Source organism: Sminthopsis crassicaudata, chromosome 1, assembly GCF_048593235.1.
Source record: "Sminthopsis crassicaudata isolate SCR6 chromosome 1, ASM4859323v1, whole genome shotgun sequence".
NCBI classification, from domain to species: domain Eukaryota; kingdom Metazoa; phylum Chordata; class Mammalia; order Dasyuromorphia; family Dasyuridae; genus Sminthopsis; species Sminthopsis crassicaudata.
In genome coordinates this window covers 24,116,940-24,137,993 of record NC_133617.1, presented here as the reverse complement: position 1 = coordinate 24,137,993, position 21,054 = coordinate 24,116,940, and the positions used below count along the sequence as shown (strand labels likewise).

Genomic DNA, 21,054 nt, shown 5'->3' with positions numbered 1-21,054 from the left:
ACAATACTGATGATTACTGGACAAGCTGTGTTGTTCAGACCACAAGCAGGTAGGGAAGCCATTGTGTTCTACTTAGTTTGAACAATCTTTGAATAGATTGCCCTTGGATGTCCGCGGCCTGGGTGTAGGATCAGTCTCTGACATGATGTCACTCCCACCCTCACCGTAAGATAGCCCAGACTATCACTATGCTATTTATTCTCTGATTAATTGTTAACTGATCAGAGTTGATTGCCAACCTTGGGAACACCTCTCTTCCAATGGGTTTATACACTATGAGCCTGCCATGATTATCTTTGGTCTAAATGACCATCCTTAATTAAAATGCTGCGTTATTAATAAAATGATTAAATGACCACATATATGCATATATAAGTATTAAATTTTGTCTCTTGAACTTTTTAAATGTTACAAATGTTAAAGTTTTCTTTATAAAATTGAATCTATTTCAATTCTATGTGTCTACACCTGATAAATTCTAGAATATATTTCCTTTTGTATTGAATAGGGGTATAGTCAAGGGGAATAGATGGCAAACAAAAGCTGGGGACATGGGATTAAGATATAAAAGATGAAAATTTGGGAATGTCTTTTGGCTATTTAGCCAGCATTTGGATCAATAATTGGTTAAGTGGTATCTGTTACAAATGCTGATATTACAATAAGACACTAAATAAAGAATATGTATGTCCCTTCCTTATGTTCTCAATAAGGTACTCCAGGGCAGAGACGCTGACATTTCTGTTCTAGCTCGCCTCATTGGCTACTTCACAAAGATGGCGGCCGGCACCCTTCCCCTTACCCCATCTTCCTACAGACCATTAGAGCCTTTTACCTTTTCTGGCCAAATTCCCAAATGGAAGTAGAGCCTGGCCTGGAGCAAAAGATGCTGTACGTGGTCTGGGTACATGGCCAGATACAGATCCAAAGAGTCTCTTAAAAGCTGGTAAGACTGATCCGTGCTTTCCCTACCAGTAAGAGAAAAAGACACACCAAAAAAAATCTTTAATCTTTGCATTTTCTTTCTTGCCATTTATCTGGCGTTATAAAATAAGTCAATGTTTCCATTTTCTAAGGCATTCATTTAGGTTCCAAGATGAAGGCTACAAGGCATTAGGTATTTTTTGTTTGTTTTGACACACACACACACACACACACACACACACACACACACACACACACAGGTATTTTAAAACTTTGGTTCTAACGGTCCTTTTCAGAGGATTTGTTCACCAAAGGTTCCCTACTTTAGAAAGGGGGAAGCTACAAAGCAAACAAACCTAGCACCTTATTTGTGGTCAGGGAGAAACCCAATGTTTGTGACGTGTGTGTGTCATGGAAGCCCTGCGAGGCTATGAGCCCCAGGAGTCTTGGCAACCCTGGGGCCTAGCACAGTTCTAGGCAGGCAGCAGGCATTGAAAGGAAGAGGAAACTGAAAAGGGACAGCTCCCGCCTGTTTGGGGCTAACAACAATTATGGCCAATACAAGAGAACCACTGAGCAACACATTTTCCAAATTTCTCCCTTCAAACTCCCTAGAATCAAGCTTCTTTCAAAAGCAAAATGTCCACTTCCTCTTTGAATTTCGTGAGGTAATTCCAACATACTTTTTGATGGCGGCAGCAGACTCTCCTCACCTAATTACTCTCCTACCTCCACCCTTCCTTCTATGAAGCTGCCACTAGTAATTGTGTTCCTAATATGTCCCAACTCTAACCACATCACTCCATCCCTCAGAATCCTTCAGTGGTTCCCCAGTACCCAGAGCAGAGCTGCATCACCTTCTGTAATGATCCTTCGGGCAGTCAGTTTAGGGAAGCCTGCTCAGAATCAGATTTGCATAAAATAAAATATAAAGGAAACTAATGATGTGGAAATGCAGTTATCCAAATACTTTTAAAAAAAGAAATCCAAAACAAGTTCATGGATTCCAGGTGAAGAGCACCTGGGCTAGAGGAGCCAATATTTGTACGTTTAGTCCCTGTGGGAAGGGCTCTCCTCTTCACCTAAAACCCTTGTATTTCAAGAATCTGATCAAGTGCTACCCACTTTGGTGCCCTCTGGGATCCATCTAAGTGGTTCACACCCTCTCTGACCTGGATTTTTCTTGTACCCTACCCATTTCTATAGATGTTATGACTCCCTTGGGTTGAATGTACGTTCCCTGAGGGCACAGAACATCCCACTTTTGTCTTTGTACCCCAAAGTCAAGCACAAAGCCTTGAACACTGTTTACATTGGAATTACATTCTAAACGTGGGACACATTTGGGAGTTTCTTTTGGACAAGTAGCCCATGTTTGGGCCAATTATTGGTTAAGGAGTTTTGTTTTTTTTAAACAAATGCTGAGAGTACAATAATATGAAGACACATGGAAACATTTACATGTCGATTCAAATCGACTAAGCAATGATGTAGAAGAACCTATCACACTTCCAGAGGAGGTTAGGCGTCTAGCATCCCGCCATACTTTACACACTCCCAGTGGTAACCTTTATTTCAACTCTGAGCAGACTGTTCTTTTAGCTCTCCTAAGTGTAAAAGAGAAGGCATCCCATGGCAGACCTGCAGGTGGAAGAAATGGCGACCTTAAGGTCCATTTGTGTCTTTCTCCCTCTATAAAAATCCACAAGAGAGTCTTGCTTCTTTAGGTCCCAGTGGGGTGGGACAGGTGAGCTATGTCCTAGGATTAGGGTTTCTACAGGGCGGAAAAACAGCTTCTGGGAACCATGTGAAGATCAACATTAGGCAGACTCATGTCAGAAAACCAGAACTCACCGCTTTCCCAGGCTTAAGAGGTTTCCCACCATGCGCTGCAGTACCTTCTTAGAACTAACAACGCCATAGAACTCCTCTGTCACATGGTGGCCAATCAGATATTCACATTCTTTCACCGTCAGCTGCTTCCCTCTCCCAAAGGCGTCTATGTAAATGTAGTCAAAAATATCTTGGCTCCTAGTAAAAAAAAGCCCAGAGAGCCAAACTCAGGTTGGAACTGTACATTTGGATATTTAACATTTTTTAACAAGCTTCCCAAATCCCTGAGGCCACGAGCCCTATTTTCACTTAGAATATCACTGTTTAGAACTGATGACCCCGTGTTTTGCCTCTGTAGAAATCTCAGACTGTAATGACTTGACATTAAGGAGCAGCAGGGAAAGTTACATAGATGCCAATGATCCTCGAGTTTGGACGATAAGAAGCCCTCCGACTTCTCTCAAGCTACGCAAAAAAGTTCTTTCAATTTAGCCAAGCCCCAATCTACTGGAACAAGTAGAACAAGATGATTGATCCAACTGGAGGGTAATCTTATTAAGTAGAAAATTGGTTCCTAGCCAAAGCTACTATCAGAATGAAAATAACTGAACAAAAGTCTGCCAAATACCCGAATTCTCTCCCTTGTCCTCTCGTCAACTCTTTGAGAAGACAAGCAATATGAAGTCACATAAAACATATAGGAAAGTCAATTGGACAACTAAGGAGAGAATGGAATGGAGTCACAAGAGAATGGAAGCAGAGGCACCCACCAGCAGCCAGTGCCAGAGTTCAGGAGTGAGGTACGAGGGCCTGGTGCAGGCGGGGGCAGTGGCAGAGGAAAGGAGGGGGACACATGGGAGAGAAGTTATCCAAATATACTCAAGTAACCTGGCAACAGCTTGGATAAAGAGGCGGGGTGAGAGACTCCAGCGCGACACTAAGGTTGTGAGCCTAGGGGAATGGGAGGATGGCAGTGCCCTCAACAGTCATGGGGAAAGTGGGAAAAGGAGAGAGTTTGGGATGAAAGATAACGAGTTTAGTTTTGGACACACTGGGACGTCCAGTGTGAGTTGTTTAATATTAACTTGAAGATGTAAAACTGGAGGCCAGGACAAACAGATCTGAGGATTCTCTGTACAGAGATGAGAATGGAATCCATCACAGCTGATGCGGTCACTGAGAGAAAGAGTAAAGAAGGCCCAGGATGAAGCCTTTCAGGATACGGCTGGTTAGCGGTCAAGAACGGGGTGAAGATCCAGCAAAGGAAAACTGCAGAGCAGAGACAGGAAGGAAGGAGGAGAACCAGGAGAGAAGAATGTTGTAAAAGCCTCAAGAGGAAAGAGTATTGAAGAGAAGAGGGACAGTGGCTAGCTCCTCGAGATAAGGCAAGGGCAGGGGAGGGAGAAACAGCATGGAAACCATGGCTCAAAGGAGCCTCAGTCTCCCAGCTTGCAGTTAGGAGGATAGGAATTAGAAGACTGGCTAAGATGACCCTAGCAAAGGGATGTAGCATTCAGGGAAAACTGAAAGTACAATTTAATTAAACAAACAACTTGTGCCAATTCTGCTTGGGAACTGAAGACGATGCTATTGTTCATCCTTTGGTCTTTGAGAGGATCACTGATGTCAGGAGGGCAAGTTTTGACTTGCAAGTGAATTGGACTGAAGTGAGGCAAGGCTTGCCAGAGTCCCAGTCTCCCTTTCTTGTCTAGGTCCAAAGGCCAGAGAACAAGAGCTCTGGAGAGGGTCCAGGTGCAGGGGCAGACCTTGGCCTTTGAAAGCTCAGGTCTTTCCCAGTCTTACTTTGAAGCAATAGCCATTCAGTGATTAAAGGTAGGTAAAAAATAAGGCAAAGAATCTCCTCTTTTTATTTAGTCCAAAAAAATTTTAATCCAGGAGGGAAGGGCCTCAGGGATTTCTGTCCAAAACAGAACCAATCGCTACTCACATTCACTCAGAGCCATTAAATCAAAACAAAAAGCAAGCTACACTTTGGCCACTTGGTGACAGTAAGAGTGATTTGGGTTTAAAGGCACAGTCAAGTAGTTCTCTTTTTTTTTTTTATCAAAGCCTCATTTACCAGAGCTATATTTCAAGAAATCATGAATGAAAACTACTTGGGACAAAAGAGCTAATTGTCCCAGGCTTTTTGAAAAAAATGACAGAATAAACAGAGATACAGATAAACAGGGGGAAAAAAACCTAGCCCCCAAATCCCAGGATATTTTGTGACCTATAAGTGATCAAAATCACATGTAAGGATATGATTCCCCACATGGACAGAGGGAGGAGGAAGAGGAGAAAAAGGAGGAAGAACAGACGAGGCGATAAAAGTCACAGAAATATTAAGCCTGGCGCTCTAAGCATACTTTGGCCCACACCTAAAGTGAGACGTCCTACTGGCGGCAGCAGGGTGGTACAGTGGACAGAGTGCAGGGCCTGGAATCAGTTCCAAGCTGGCCTCAAGCAGCTACTTCCCATGTGGTCCTGGGCAAGTCATTGCCTGTATTACTTTCCTCATCTATAAAATGGGATAACAGCATCCTCCTCCCAGGGTTGTTGTGAGAGGCAAATGAGAGAATGATTGTAAAGTGCTTAGCACTGTACCCGGCACATAGTAAGCAATATATAAATGTAAGCTATTTTATTGTTGTGTTGTTATGGAAAAGACCCTGTAACGGAAGCAAGTCATGGTTTTCAAGTGACTTACCCTTCAATACCTTGACACCATCTTAGCAAGAAGTGACTAGGGAAATTGACTGGCTCCAGTCGGACTCCCAGCTGTCGGGCTATTGTTAAATAGAGCACAGAAAGACTAATTGGGATTCCTGTTCTTCGGCCCAAAACCTGAAAGAGAAAAAAAAAGCAAAACACTAAGTACACAGGCTAACAGAGCTCAATATGTTAAAAAAAAAATTAAGACATAAAAATTTATGGAAGTTTTTTTTTTTCTTAAAAGAATTACTTCAAGGGAAAAAATGAATAAAAGTAGGAGTAAAGAAAAGTATTATGTATCTGAAAGTAGAGTATAACATAATAATGATCAAAATTATTGAATAACATTTTTAAAAACACACAAAAACAGATGGAACAGAGAGGTAGCAACTGAACACTCTAACCCAGGACTTATGTCCTATAAACTCAAAAATATAAACTCTTGGGAGGAAGAACAAATGCTATTTGACAAGAAATGCTGAGAAAGGAGGAAAAGAGTTTGGCAAAAATCAGGTTTACATTAGCACTTTACACCATCTATCACAATAAAGTCTGAATGAATCTATAACCTAAATATAAAAGCTCACATTATTAAAAATAAAAATTAGAGGAAGAGGAAAGTTTATACCTTCCTTACGGTTGGGGAAAAAAATTCTTCAGATGACAAAAGTTAGGGATGGTCATGTAAGAAAAACTAATAATTTTTTATTATATAAAACTCAAAAACTTTTGAACAAACAAAATTAATGTAGTTAGAAAGACAAACTATATGATGGGGGGGAGAACTTTGAATCAAATTTCTAAAAAAACTTGACATTGAAGCTATTTAGGGAATTGACACTAATATATAAAATTAGGAGCCATTCCCAATAAATGAATTGCCAGAGCAGATCAAGCTTTTTTTTTTTTTTTATTTAATTCAACCTACCAACCACAGGAAAAAAATGCTCCAAATCACTAATAAAAAAGAAATATAATAAATCCAGACAACTCTGAGATTTCACATCAAATCCATCAAACTAGTAGAGATAAAAACAGAATTAGTGGTGGAGGGGGTCTGGGGAAATGGTCATACTAATATACACTTAATGGAGTTGTGAACTGATGTAACAATTCTGGTAAACATTTGTGATAAACACTGACCTCTTTTTAATTTGATCCAGCAATCCTATTATTGGGTATTTATTCTAAGAAAGTCAAAGACAGAAAAGTCTTATATATGATAAATATTCATAGGAACACATTTTGATGTAGCAATAAATTAGAAACAAAATAGATTTCTTTGAATTGGGGAATGGATGAACAAATTATGCTATAAACGTAATGGATTATTATTGTGCCAGAGGAAATGATGAATGAGAAGAATTCAAAGAAACCCAAGCAGAAGCAAGAGATTAAAATCCACAATGATTACAATAATGTAAATTTAAGGAACATAAAGAGGAGCTAACTCTAAATACGTGTTTATAATTGTTTTTGCTCCCAAACAAAAAGAGAACAAAACATTCTTTCTCCCTTCCCCCCATCCCTTGCCCCTTCTTTTGGTAGAGAGGTGAGGAAAATACTGGTGCAAAATAGCAATATATATTGTCGGATGACCAGGGACTGTATGAGTATATTTTATATCCTGAAATGACAGTACAGCAAAAACAAGGCAGCAATAAAATTTATTTTTTAAAAAATTCATAAAGACATAAGATCAAAATGATTCAATCAATAGGAATTTACAAAAAGACTGGAACAGTAGACACTGTTTCTCTTGTGCATTTAAAGTATCTGAGCTTAAGCCTCTTGGTTTAAAGCAGTGGCCCTCAAACTTTTTAAATAGGGGGCCAGTTCACTGTCCCTCAGACTGTTGGAGGGTGGACTATAGTAAAAACAAAAGCTCCCACTCTGTCTCCGCCCCTCAAACCATTTGCCATAACCCGGCAGGCCGCACAAACGTCCTCAGTGGGCCGCATTTGGCCTGTAGGCCTTAGTTTGGGAACCCCTGGTTTAAAGCTTTAACATTCTGATGCTGCCTTATTAGAACAGATGACTTACTCTACAAGGTAAGGAACTGTTTTCTGAGTTTTGGCCCATTGAGGAGGCTTTTAAAAGTGAGAAACATCTCATCTTAAGACTCTGCAAGGATGGTCAAGTCTTAGAGTTCTTCTACTTTTGCCAGTTCAGGACCCGCTTCCTCACCTGATGGATATACAAGTTCAGGGCATTGTAATAATCCATTCGGTTTCCTCGGTACTTGAGCTGATCATAAAGGACACAGTTGATGGCTTCCAGTACCTGGCTCTGGAGCTCACTTTCAGTTATCATGGCCCCACCTAACAAACACACATTAGATCAAAATACATAATTAACAATGGAACAAAGTGGAGGATCTAATCAATGCTAGAAGTTGTCAAGCAACTGCTGAAAGCAGATTTTTTGGAGAAGACAATGGACTCTCTTTTGTTCTGTATTTTCTAATGTGCTGTGACCCCTGCATGAACTGGACCAGTTACAGCAGCTGGTTCCCTTCAGCATCTTCTTTGCTCCCCTAATTGGCACAAAAAGATTTAAATTGCTTTAAAAAAAAAAAAAAAAAAAAAAAAGAGGACTTCAGCAGTCTCTGGAATGCCTCCCTCCTTTATCCCGCTTGATTTAGTGCAACTAGCTATACTAATAAGCACATAGCCCTTTCTCCATCTTCTGTGGCTTATGATATATAGTCTCCTAAGCAAGCACTTTTTTCTTTGTATAACCAGCTGTATCATAATGAGTTGTTGTGACCCTGGATATCTTAGAATCAGCCAGAGTCAGGATAAGCAAAAGTCTTTATTTTTGGTCTTTTAGGGTCACCGTCAGGGGATTCGATATAAGAATCTCCACACCTCCTTCCTCTCTCTCTACCGCCAAAGAAAGATCCTGCCTGTCCTACTCCACCCTCTCATCTCTCTTTTCCTTCTTTGTCCACACCCACCGATGGAGCCAGCACAGAATAGTTGGGGAGGGCCATTCTTCAAGCATATGTTAATAGAGAATCGTCCAATTGATAATTAGCCTTAAGTGCTAGGTTATTTCAGTTAAGTGCATCTGCTCAGTTCTAGCCCTTTACAATGAGCAGCCATCTTTTTTCTTTGTGTCATAGTATAAAAATACCTCCAACTGAATTGTGAATGATAAACATTCCCATCAACTGCTGGTGAGATGTGTAATAAAATATAATAAAATCTGTATCTCTGATTTCCACTGGTTTATTAGAATTAGCTGGTCAAACTGATAAGAAAATTAATACATACATGGTAACAGTAGGCAGAGAACCCTGAAGAAGAGGAAAAAAAAGTGTGTATGTGTATATATATATATATATATATGTATTACCGAAGAAGACCTCTGATGAACTCTTCTACCATAACCTCTTTGGTTTTCTTTTATAAAGCAAAACTGGAACTAGAAACAATTCCACACCTGCCTTGAAGGCCAAGCTGGGGTGGCGACAGTTTTTCCCACGAAGGACTTTGCGAACTTGGTCTGTAATACTCTCAACTTGGGATTGGATATCTTTTAAGCAGATATCAGCAAGAGGATTGCAATACTGATCAATTAACACAGCACCTGAAAGTGAATACAGAGGTGACAAATCAGAAGTTTGACCATAAAGCTAGTTTCATTCTTAACTTCCTCATGTGATAAGCACATTGCTGCATGCCATTAAGCACATACCATTTTTCTGCATCTCCCCAAGAGACATTTCTGATTTTGAAGCCTATTTCTAATGGACTTAATATAGGAATTTTTTTTTTTGCCCAATAATATCTTGTTTTTCCAATATAGTTCTTTTTTTGGTGTTGGTTTTTTTTTTTTTTTTTTTTTTTAATTTTAGGCTGGGGTTAAGTGACTTGCCCAGGGTCACACAGCTAGGAAATGTTAAGTGTCTGAGGCTAAATTTGAACTCGGGTCCTCCTGAATTCAAGGCTGGTGCTCCATCCACTGTGCCACCTTGCTGCCCCCTCCAATATAGTTCTTTTTTTGTAAGACTTTGTATTCTAAAATCTTCTCCCTTTCTCCTTTACCTCCTGAGCCCTCCTCAAGACCACAAGCAATCTGACATCAATGTATGCAATCCTTTTAAACATTAATATGGGAACTTGTAAGAACTAGTGAATCCATGTCTGAAATATAACACAAATTCCTACAAACTGTTTCTCTCTGAAGATGACAAATGTTGGTAAAAGCGATAAAAAAGAATTCATGACTCAGCTTAATGTTACTGAAGTAAAACCTGTCATCCACTTGGCTACTTCTCTTGCAAAATGTAGTTCAATTATCTTGATGAACTGAGATACATTAACACAATGTTTTATTGCAGAGAAGCTGAAAAATTTGGAGATAAACCTTCTTCCAATATTGATGAAGAATTAATTTTCACGTAAAAATCAAACAATAAGCATTTATGAAATGTATACTACGTGCCAGGCATTGTGCTACACAAAGACTGAAACAAGAATGAACTGCCCAGTGAAGTCTTCAACCACATGGGATTAGACAGATTTCTGGTTAGAAGACATTTCTCTAACAAGTTTGCGGTTACTCAAAGTTCACTGTCATCAGGCCAGTTTCCTCTAGAAATATGGTGTATTAAGAAAAGAGCTATGACCCAAGACACGTGGGCTCCACTTCTATGTCTGCTCCTGCACGAGTCATGTCCCTTTTCTGTGATTCAAGTTTCTACATCTGGACTTCATGATCTCAAGATCTCAATTTTCTGCCAAAGGCATCTCTATTCTTGAACTTACCCAGGCCTCAAACTAGGATTATTCTTCCATTTAACAAACATTTACTGAGCACTTTCCAGTCACTTCTGTTGGTTTTTCCTTTGAAAGGTCTATAAAACCGTTCCATTTCTCTCCATTCCCCCATTAACATCCTAGTCCAGACTGTCATCATCCCACATCTAGACTGTAATAATGACCTCTTTAATGGCTGGCTTTTTTACTTCCAGCCCACCCTGCACACTGCTCCCATGCAAACGGCCTCTTTAAATATTGGTCATCAGGGCATTAACGGTCTCAGAAAACCATAATGGTTCCAGTTTTTACTGAATCAAGACTCAGTTCCTCTGCTTGAATTTTGAGCCCCTTCAGGTTTGGCCTTCTCCTATTCGTCCAACCATACTTCCTACCATTCTCCAACACACTCCTTATGTTCTGATTAGGGCATTCCCACCTTCAGGAGTTCATTATATTGTCCCCATTCTTGGAAGGCCTTCTCTTCTCCTTATCCGAATCTTTCTCATTTACCAAGGCTCAGCTTTCAGGTCTTCCTGGAGTATCAGTTTTCCATGATTCTATCCTACACATGCTCTTTTAATTTGTGCTATATAACAGGGCAATGATTTATGTGATTTTTTAATTGTCTGTTGTCATTTCATATGAATTCATTTTGTCTCTATAAAGAAATATAAACTGCTTAGGGTCAGGAACTGTGTTTTATATTTTTGTGTCCAAAGCACCTGGGCACACTGGGCATGCAGTAGGTGCTCAAATACTTGACTGGGTATATAATGAAATGTAAATGAGAGCAAGACCTATCGGATTTTTGGTTTTAACATCCTTAGTGAAGACCTTAGTTTAACTTTGTTTCCAAAGATGTCTACTCACAGGGAGTGGGGACAACCAGTTGAAATTAATTAATATATTTGAAAATGATCATAGGACCAAGGACTTCCAAAGTCATCTCATCCAAATCCCAGCTGGGAGAAGTGACTGGTCTCAGGCTGCACAGAGCCAGGATGTGCCACGGCCCCTCACTCTACAGCCGGCCTTCTTGCCATTGAACCAACCTAGACTCATATAAACTTCTGGGGGCCTCTCGAATGGGAGTAAAACCCCCAGTCTTTCTTGTGACAGGTGGGGATATATATCATTACACTAGTAAGGGTGAGGAATGCTATTATGAAACCTTTTTTTTAATAGAAAAATGCATATCCAAATTTTTCATTAAGTCTCGCTTTCCTCTGCCCCACCACAACAGTACGGGACGGGGAACATATTGCATTTCCCCCAGTAGACTGTAAGCTACTTGAGGGCAAGTGCCGTGTTGTTTTTCATCTCTGTTTCACTCATAGCAGGTGCTCACAAACATTTGTTGACGTGAATGAGAACGCACACTACTTCAAACAAAATGAATATGGATAGAACTTAGGAGGAGGAAGAAAGCCCTAGTTTTCGTTACCATGACCCGTGCTATCATCCACCGCCAACTTGTCCATGTTCTTTGGTCAGCCTCTTTGGTTTCTGCTCCAAGTCTGGCACAGCATAACATTTCTGACTGACAGTAAGCAGCAGTCTGATTTACTTTTACTTAAGTAAAAGAATAGCTGAAAATACTTGTGAAAACACAAAAGCAGGATCCCCAGGGAGCACTCAATAAGCGCTATGGTTCTGAGCGTCTGCTCCACGTGAAGCACAGTGTCAATAATATTCACTAACGCACCATCTGGGCAACATTTTTCACAATCATACAATTTCTGCTTGGGCCTTATCCTTGTATCGTCATTACTCTGGGGCCAAATGGGTGAGGAGAAAATGAAATCACTCATTAAAAGGTCTATTAGGCAGCAAGCAGGCAGGCAAACAGAGACCAGTTTTTTTGCAGTGAAATTTTAGAGTGGGCAACAATTCTGGTGGAAAATTCTTTGAAATCATGGAGCCCCTTAAACACACCTTCTAGAAATGATTCATGGTCCTCAGGCCGCTGAAGAAATGCCTTCAGATTCTTCAAGATCTTTTGTTGTCGTAGGAAATAAAGAATTTTCTTGGCATAGTATTTCCAGGTCAAAGCTTTCCTAAGGAACCAAGTTCATAAAGAAGTAGGCCTGAATCATTTTTAAAGACTCATTTAAAGACATTTCTTATTAACCTCATCATAACAAATGGGAGACACAGCTATTTCATTTTAAACACACCAAGTTATAGGTGCTATTTGGTACAAGAACATGCAGAAAAGTCTCGGAAATCCCTCTACAATCATTACTATCTTGTGTAATTGGCTAATTGTTGATATTCCCTTATTCATGATCTTCTTACACTCCATGGTAGAGTAGGGGCAGAGATAAGTATTAGCTGTGGCTATATTTCTTACATTTACAAGATGGCACATATTAAATCAGTCAGGCAAGGAGGCATAAAATACAAATCTCCCAGCTTTCAGATTTGTCTGTCTGCCTGAGGTCTTCTTTGAGAAAAAGAGATGAAAATTAGAGATTTAACATGGGAAGGGCATTGGAGGAGCAGCTCTAAAGGCTGGTACGGGGCTGTGCCAGAGCTTTTTGTGATACTGCTCTATGGATAATGCATGCTATCTGCTGGGCCTCACCTTGGGCAAACCCTTTGCCCTAAATGCAGATATGGAAATCTGCAGATCGCAAAAAAGCGCAGCAACAACTCTGAAAGGAACTTTGAAATATTTTGGCACTGCACTGAATCCATGCCCACTTAGTCAAATCAACTCCACCTCTTGTTATTATTCCCCAGATCAGGGAGAAATAAGCAAATAAGTAAATGGGGTCAATGTCCTTCTATGACGTGGGCTCTTCTCTCCTCCCCTGTGATTAGAAATAGAAGGCAGAGAACAATTTCTTTTTATAACTATCCTGTATTCTTTAGGTCTAAGACATATAAACTGGTTTTTGTTTTCAGGTCTCTACAATGTTGTCTGTGATACTACTTTACTTTAAAGAGAAACCAGGATAGAAATAGAAATATAATCTCTGTTTTCAATTAACATCTAGACCAGGGGTTCTCAAACTACGGCCCGCGGGCCAGATGCGCCCGCTGAGGACGTTTATGCGGCCTGCCGGTTATGGCAAATGGGCTGAGGGGTGGAGACAGAGAGTTCGTTCTTGTTTTACTATAGTCTGGCCCTCCAACAGTCTGAGGGACAGTGAACTGGCCCCTATTTTAAAAATCTGAAGACCATTGATCTAGACTAATAACATCTCCACAATTTTCCATATTATATTCCATTATTGGATATTTGAATGTGTGCCCATTTTAGCAATATCAAAATTGTTTTTCAAAAGCAGAGGTTCTGTGAACTTAAAAAAAACTTTTTTTGATAAACTATTTGATGATTCTTTGGCAATTCCAGGACATTATTCTGAACATAATTCATAGGCTTTAGCTGATTGCTCAAGAGGCCCAGGATCCAAATGCGCCCAAATCCCACTGTAAAGGGAAATCCTAAATATATTTCTTCCCTTATCAGTAAGATCCCAGCATCTCTACAGTAAAAAATCTTTTCATAAATACTTTGAAGCATGTGATCCACTCATTCTTTTAGACATCCTGAAAATGAATCTTTAAAATGGAAAACAATTTCCAAAATAGTATGAGAAACGGTGATGAAAGTTTTTTCTCCTCCCTCTCAGTCAAGGGTTTCCATAAAGCAGATGGGCCACCCCTCACAAATATGGCACTTGGAACTTACTGAACCAAAATAAAAGCTTGACCGCTGTTACCCTACAAAAATTCCCCAGAGCAGAAGGGAAAACCAACTAAGTCAAATCAGGGAACATAACAGCTGTTCCAAAGGCCATGTGAAAATGTACTAAAAATTTTAATAATTTATAATACAATTTTTTTGAGAGTCAGAAGTACAAAAAGGAGGCCTGGAATCGTATTCTGGCTCTGACACCATGAGATGAGGGACAGTCATTTAAACCTTCTCAATCCAGTTTTCTTATTTGTAAAATGAATTCAATTAAAATTGTTATTAAAATAAAAACTAAAACTAAAAAAATAGGGATTTGTTGTAAGGAAGGTGCTTTTTTATATTCTGAAGAAATGGGAGTTACTATTGATCATATTAAACTCTCCTAACACATGATTCAGGACATGACATTTCAGGAAAATATATTGAGGTATACTTTATTTTTATCAATCTTTCAGATATAAAAACTAAAGCAAATACTTGCCCAAGGATGTTAATGGCCCCAATTGGCCACAAGATCCATCAATACCAAGAAAATAGGTGTTAGCTGCCTTCTGGCAAGCATTGAGGGCAAACTTGACTGTGACTTGGACAGGGTGTATGATATTAGTCTTTCTGTTGTGGTCAAATAAAAGCCTATCTACTATCTTAGGGCAGGTTGATCCCCTACAATCTTCAAGAGGAAGTAAAAGGTTTCTAGAAATGCACCCACCCTTTCCGGGTAATTGGGGAACTGAACAAAGTATTCTTTAAACAAAATGAAAGAACCGCCTCACAAAGATTCAATGCACAATGCAGGGCTAAGCTTCACAAGGGCAAGTATGGACAATGCAGGGCCAAGGAACAATAACATAAAACGATGACAACATAATAGTAACATAAAGGAAAACAGGACTGAAAGACACCTAGACTCTGATTAGTGGAATCACCAATCTTGGCTCCAGAAGACTGAGGGTGAGACTCCTTTTCCTTCCTCTCAGCGAAATGAAATGTTGCCACAGGTGGCCAATGTGTTGGTTTTACTTAAGTTTGTTTTGTTGCACAAGAAGCGACTGGGAGATGGGATGATGGGAAGAGAAAAAGAGTTTTAGAGAAATAATGATTTTTAAAAGTCCGTAAAATATAGTTTTTAAAGGGCTTCAAAGCAAAAACAAAAAGAAAAAGAATTAGAGACAGAAGGAAATCATAGCATGATACTGAAAAGGAAAGTGAAGACCAGGAAGACACCAGGAGCTAAGTAATTGGTCTGAGCTTGGAGCCTTGGAGGGAGCAGCTGCTTGGGCACGGAGGAAGGATGCCCATGCAGCATCAAGAGCCAGATCCCTCAGGAAGAAAGAATCGGAGGAAGAGGAGGAGAAGTGGCAGCTGGTGTCTGCCTGGTGAGGGGCACCCAAAGCCAGCACTAAGAGAGCTCTGCTGGGTCCCATGGCATGGGGTCAGGATGAGACTGAGAATCTTCAGAGACTTTACCTGGAAACCACTGCCCATTCAGAGTAGAAGAGGATGATAGATGGGAAAGAGGGAGAACCACTCAACTCTTACAGTGTCCACGCTCCTCGCCAAGGGGAATAATCCTGAGATCTGAAGCTTCAGAGCCCAAACCTGGACCCTCAAAGTGACAGAATGAGCTCAAAAAGAATATCTAGTGGGTGCTGATGGCTAGGCAGCCTAGGACCCAAACCACAGTGCAGAGGGCTGCAATGCCAGAACCATTGTCAGTGACTCTGGATGAATATGGAGCATGAGAGAGAGGCAGGAGGAATGGAGGAGAAATTTCCACGAAAGGTACCCTGGGAAACTACAGGTCAGTGAACTTGCCTTTGATTCCTGACCAAATTCTAAATGACTAATGGATGACTTGTCAATATCTTTCAAAGGAAGGCGTGATCATTAAAAACAAGCCCACTTCACCAATAATATGTGCTGCCAGAAAGACTTTGCTTCCTTGTTGGAGGGTAATTAGACTGAACGAGGAATATTAAAGGTATGATTTATTTTGACCTCGGCAAATTTCCCACATTAACCTTGAGGGTATGATGGAGCTATGAGGGCTTGATGTTATTGGTAAGGCTAATGAAATGAGCACACCAAAGAGTGGGCCTTGAGAGCTGTCTGACAACGTGGATGGAAGTCTCTAGTGCAGCACCCCAGCGATCGATCTGTGCTTGGTCCTGTGAGGTTTGACACTTTTGTCAAAGGCTTAGAAGAAGTCACAGATGGCAAACCTCAAGTTGGCAAAGGTGGAAAGCTGGAAAGGAAAGGTAACCCAATGGATGGATGCATAAAAGTCTTAATTGGCTAGGAAGACAGACAGAATATACCAAAATTAAATTTAATAAAAATATAGGTATAAAATTATAGATATAAATTATAGATATACTTAGCTTTAAAAATCAGCTTCCAAAATACAAAATGGGAATGGCATGGTTAAACGGACAAAAATCTGGGACTTCAATGGGCTGCGCTTTCAGCAAGTCCCCAAGGCTAGAACTTGAATTCCTAACAAAATTCTGAAATGGGGGGTGATAGTTCTATCTTACTCTGCCTGCTTGCACCAGTAATATTGTGTTTGGTTTTGGAAAACACAGTGTAATAGAGAGCGACTGGTGGGCGTCCAGCGGGTGACCAGGGTGGGGCCAGGCCACACTCTGAATAGAACTGGAGGCATTTAACTTGGAGAAGAAGAGAATTGAGGAGAACAGAATTATAGAATTTAGAAGAAACATAGATACTAGGGACTGATGAAAAGCGAGAATATCCTTGCAGCTCATTGGAGCGCAAGAGCTGTAGTTGGATGGAGATGCAAATGGTGAAGTGGGATCAGCCCAAAAGGGAGCCACCGCATGGAAGAATAATTCACACCACTCACTCACAAAGCTTTTGTGGCTCCCTCTTACCACTAGGACAAAATACATAGCCTAGAAAGCTAGACCGCTCCACTCTGGTTCCCCCTTTCCTTTACAGGCCTATTCCACGTCTCTCCCTGTCATGCACTTTGTGGTCTGGCCTCCTGGGCTGTTCCCTGATCCCTGTTGGAGCCCAGACTACCTGAGCCTCTTACCTCTGCCTTCCCATCATGGCCACCTGCAGGGATGCCTTTCCTGATCTCAGCCATTGGTGCCCTCACCCTTCTGAATCTCCCCTGTGCAGCTGCTCTGAGGGTCACACCGTGGTCTCAGTTATAAACTTCCTGAGGGCAACGGACCATCTTATTTTATCTCTGCTCCCAGGGCCCAAGCATAGACTTAATGGACATCCACTGAACTGAACTGGAGTTGAGGGACTGCTATGGCGGGGCACACTTGTTCTATCTGCAGCCAGAGACCAAACCAGATGAAGCAGATGCAGCCAGAGGCAGGTTAGGCTGCACGCCCGGGGACCCCAAAAGGAGAGTGCTAGTGAGAGCTGACTGGCCACTTATCTGGGATGGGATCTGGATGCAGGCCGGATTAAGAGGACTCTCAGCTCTCTTCTGACTGTGATTTTACTCTTTTTCCAAAGAGGCAAAAGTGATTTACCCAGCATCACCCAGCTGGTAACTGAGGCTACATCTGAACTCAGTTCTTGTTGATTCCAGTTCTCTTTTGAACTATCCACTGGCCCACCCGGCTGCCTCCTTCCCCTGTAAATAAAAAGAGCCATTCCACTGACTCACCTTCCTTCCATATTAAGAATGGACATTAGTTCATCCTCAAAAAAGTGTCCTGGGCACCCAAGGTCCTCAATGTCACTGAAGCCATTACAAGGGACCTAGGAAAGGGAACAGAAGCAGACAAGCGGGATTGAACCACCATCTGATTTGGGCATTTACACACAAATCCAAGTTTCTTTTACTTGAAAACAAAGCTGCCTCACTTTTACTAACATGGGTAAGACTGCCATGGTGATTTTTGAACTGTACATGTGCTGCCACAATGGCCCAGAATTCTGGGCCTCACGTTGATGTGGAAGTTAATCTTGGTCTCAAAGGGAAGTCAATATTTATTTTAGAGAATTGTTAGAGGGGCTCCCTCAAGGCTGGGACTCACAGCACCTGGCAACAGAGGCAAGATGCTCTCTTCAGAATTTCTATTAAATTTTTTAAAATTTTAATGTTTAATGTTTAAAAAAATGTTTAAAGACAACAAGAAAATAAGGTCAAACACCGAGAATATGACTGGACCAGGAGCTTTAGCCAAATTAGGAAAGAGCCCTAAGCAACACCCAAGCTGTGAGTTCACTCACCTTAAATACAACAGGACTGAGCAAAGGGGTTGAAGACATAAGAGACATAAGAGAATGCTGAGCTATAAAAGCAGGCTGCTGTATACCTCCGACACAGCCATCTGCCTACAGAGAGGGAAATCCTCCACTCAAATAGTCAATGAGATTTCATTCTACACATTTAATGACACAGTAACATTTATAAGGCCCTGTGCTGAGCACTTCTACGATACTGGCAATAAAATGAGATTGTAAAAGTAGAAATCTTGGTTTTGTTTTTTTTGTCTCAGGGAAAGTTCCAGTCAAATTGATTTTGGGTGCGAACTACGTGGTCGAATATTACATTATCTAATAACTGAGTTACATTATAGAAACAATCAATTTTGTGCAATTCGAGATATAACTCAGTGAGATGTTTGCCATCCATAAAACAACTCCCTTAATTTTATTTTCTCTTTCAAACCTTGATGAGAATCAAGTTTCTGAGGAGCTCCCAGTGTGAGATCTCACTCTTCTCATACAGCTTGCAACCCAATGGTAGCTTGGAAAATCCTAAAGAAATTTCCCAAGACTCAGTACGTGAAGAGATCTGACCCCTGTCATAGAGCTAGTGGCAGGCAGGATTGGAACCTAGGTTTTCTCATCTTTAAGACCGGTCAGGCCAATATCCACTAGGGCAAATGTCTTCATTAAGAATCTTGAAACCATCCCAATTTACTATGGCCACAACCAATGCAAATTCAGACTCAGAAAAAAAGAAGCTGGGTATCAATAAAGTTACAAAGAGTATCAAATTAAGCCAAGAATGTTTAACCTTTCCAACCCTCAAATGAATATCTCTTTGAAAAATGTTTTTAAATGAATGGGGGACAGATCTACAGAGAAAAGATGTTAGGGAAAGGGATGTAGGGGAAATTTAAAGAATGAAAAAACAAACGTTAACACAAAGTTACTTTAAAAAAAGAGGACATATACATACAATATGAATACATTCAACTATACATACAAAATATATATATACACACATATATGTACATGTATACATGTACACACATCCACCTATACACACAGACACATATTTTTTAATAATTCGCTGTTATCTGGTAACCTGGGAAACTAAAAAAGCCTCCAAAATGGCACTGAATTCTGGGAGAAAGGTAAGGTCCCTGCTTTACGCCCTCTGCTCAGACCACCTCTACAGTACTTTCTTCAATGAGGAGTCTGAAGATGAAGCCATATGAGGCACAGGGAATGGGAAGCTTGCCCAAAAGGAGGTGTAGAGGAAGAGAAGAGAGCCATTTTTAAAAGTCTCTGAAGAGCTGCTATAGGGAAAAGGGACTGGGCCTGTTCTGCTTGGCTCCAGAGAATTCTTCAACAAGAAGGTACCTAAGATAATATATTTTCTCTTTTCACTGGAGCATTCAAAATCAGAAGAGGAAAAAGTGCTATCTCTACTATGAGATATTTATTGTCCTTTGATCTACTTGAACTAAAGCTAATGGTTTTCACTGTCATTTAAAGGTGTTTACTTTTTTTAAATTTTGCATAAATGAAAATAAAGAGGCATCTTACTTTATTAAAAAAAAAAGCCAAGGATCCCAAGAAGTTGGAGGCAAATTCAGGTCTGTCCCAAAACACCCGGGTGGGGCATCTTGGAAGGCAATAGGCTTCCCTCCCCACCCCAGGAGGTCTCTCCACAGAGACGGGATGGCCACTGGCTGGATTTCCCCTTGGGGAGCTCAGATGGCATGAGGAGCTGCTGGAGGCCGAGACAGACCCACCCAGGTTCCCTCGGAGGGGGGGAAACGTAAGATCCTTACGTGCTCGGAAAAGAACCGCTTAGAGAAGGAGGCCACCATCCTCCGGGCTTCCAAGCCTGCATTCTGCCGAGCTTTGTACTCCTCCAGCCAGTTCACGCCTTCCGTGTGACTGTAGTACTTCAGGAGGGAGGGCCACCTACAAAAGAAAGATGGGCTCTCAGGGGCTGCTGCCTCAAGAGGCTCAGAAGTTCCAGGGCACGTGCAGCCTGGGCTGGGAGCTGAGAGAGCAGCGGATAAAGCAGTTATTTACAGGACAATCCCTTGTTTTCTCCCCCAATCAGGGCCTGATGCTTCAAATAGGAAAGTGATTCTATTAGCCAATCAATAAACATTTATTAAACACTTTCAGGTACCTTGCAAATCTGTGGGGCTACAAAAAGAGGTAAAAGACAGTCCCTGCCTCCAAAGAATCCACAATCTAACAGGGAGAGAAGAAACAAATATACACAAACAAGCCCTATACAAGGATAAATGGGAACTAATTAACAGAGGGAAGGCGCTAGAATTAAAAGGGGTCTGGGAAGTTCTCTTGTAGAAGGTAACATTTGTACGTCAGAGAAATCCATAGTCAGAACAAAGGAGAGAGGGTTCCAGGCCTGGGAAACAGCCGGAGAAAATTCCCAGAGCTGAGAGATGGAAGGTCTTGTCTGAGGAACAGTCAGGAGGCCACTGCTGCTGAGGTAATGAAAGCCTGTACTTAATGGAGGCAATGTCAGAGGAGAGAAGGGGGTGAATTTGAGAGATGGTACAAAGGTGAAATCAAGAGGCTTTAGCAACAGTGTAGATATGGAGGGAGAAGGATGAGGAGGAGTCCAGGGTGACCTCTGATTGTGTGCCTGAGAGATGGAGGCAATGATGGGAAGTAGGAAGGGGAGGATGGCTCGAAGGGGAAGTTGAGGCGTTCAGTTTTGGACACGTTGAGTTTAAGATGTCCACTGGACCTAGAGATCATCTGAAAGGCAGCTGGAAATGCAAGACTGGAGGTTAGCAGAGTCTGGAGCAGGGCAGGCAGGTTGGAGAACTGCCAGTATAAAGATGACACTGCCAAGGGGAGAAGAAGGTCGGGGGCAGAGTTCTGGTTAGCCAG

At 41.2% G+C, this 21,054-nt stretch overlaps 1 protein-coding gene across 4 annotated transcripts in view; it reads right to left on the bottom strand.

The window, feature by feature from the left end:
- Positions 1-21,054, bottom strand: part of FBXO21 (F-box protein 21) — a 149,898-nt gene that overhangs the window by 123,939 nt on the left and 4,905 nt on the right. For all 4 annotated transcript variants that reach the window (XM_074296765.1, XM_074296775.1, XM_074296793.1 and 1 more), the window contains exons 2-9: positions 19,968-20,103; positions 17,600-17,694; positions 12,177-12,298; positions 8,920-9,066; positions 7,660-7,793; positions 5,468-5,604; positions 2,779-2,955; positions 836-968 (exon numbers count right to left, since the gene is read on the bottom strand). In XM_074296765.1, coding sequence (XP_074152866.1) covers positions 836-968; positions 2,779-2,955; positions 5,468-5,604; positions 7,660-7,793; positions 8,920-9,066; positions 12,177-12,298; positions 17,600-17,694; positions 19,968-20,103 — 1,081 coding nt within the window. The remainder of the gene's footprint in view (positions 1-835; positions 969-2,778; positions 2,956-5,467; positions 5,605-7,659; positions 7,794-8,919; positions 9,067-12,176; positions 12,299-17,599; positions 17,695-19,967; positions 20,104-21,054) is intronic.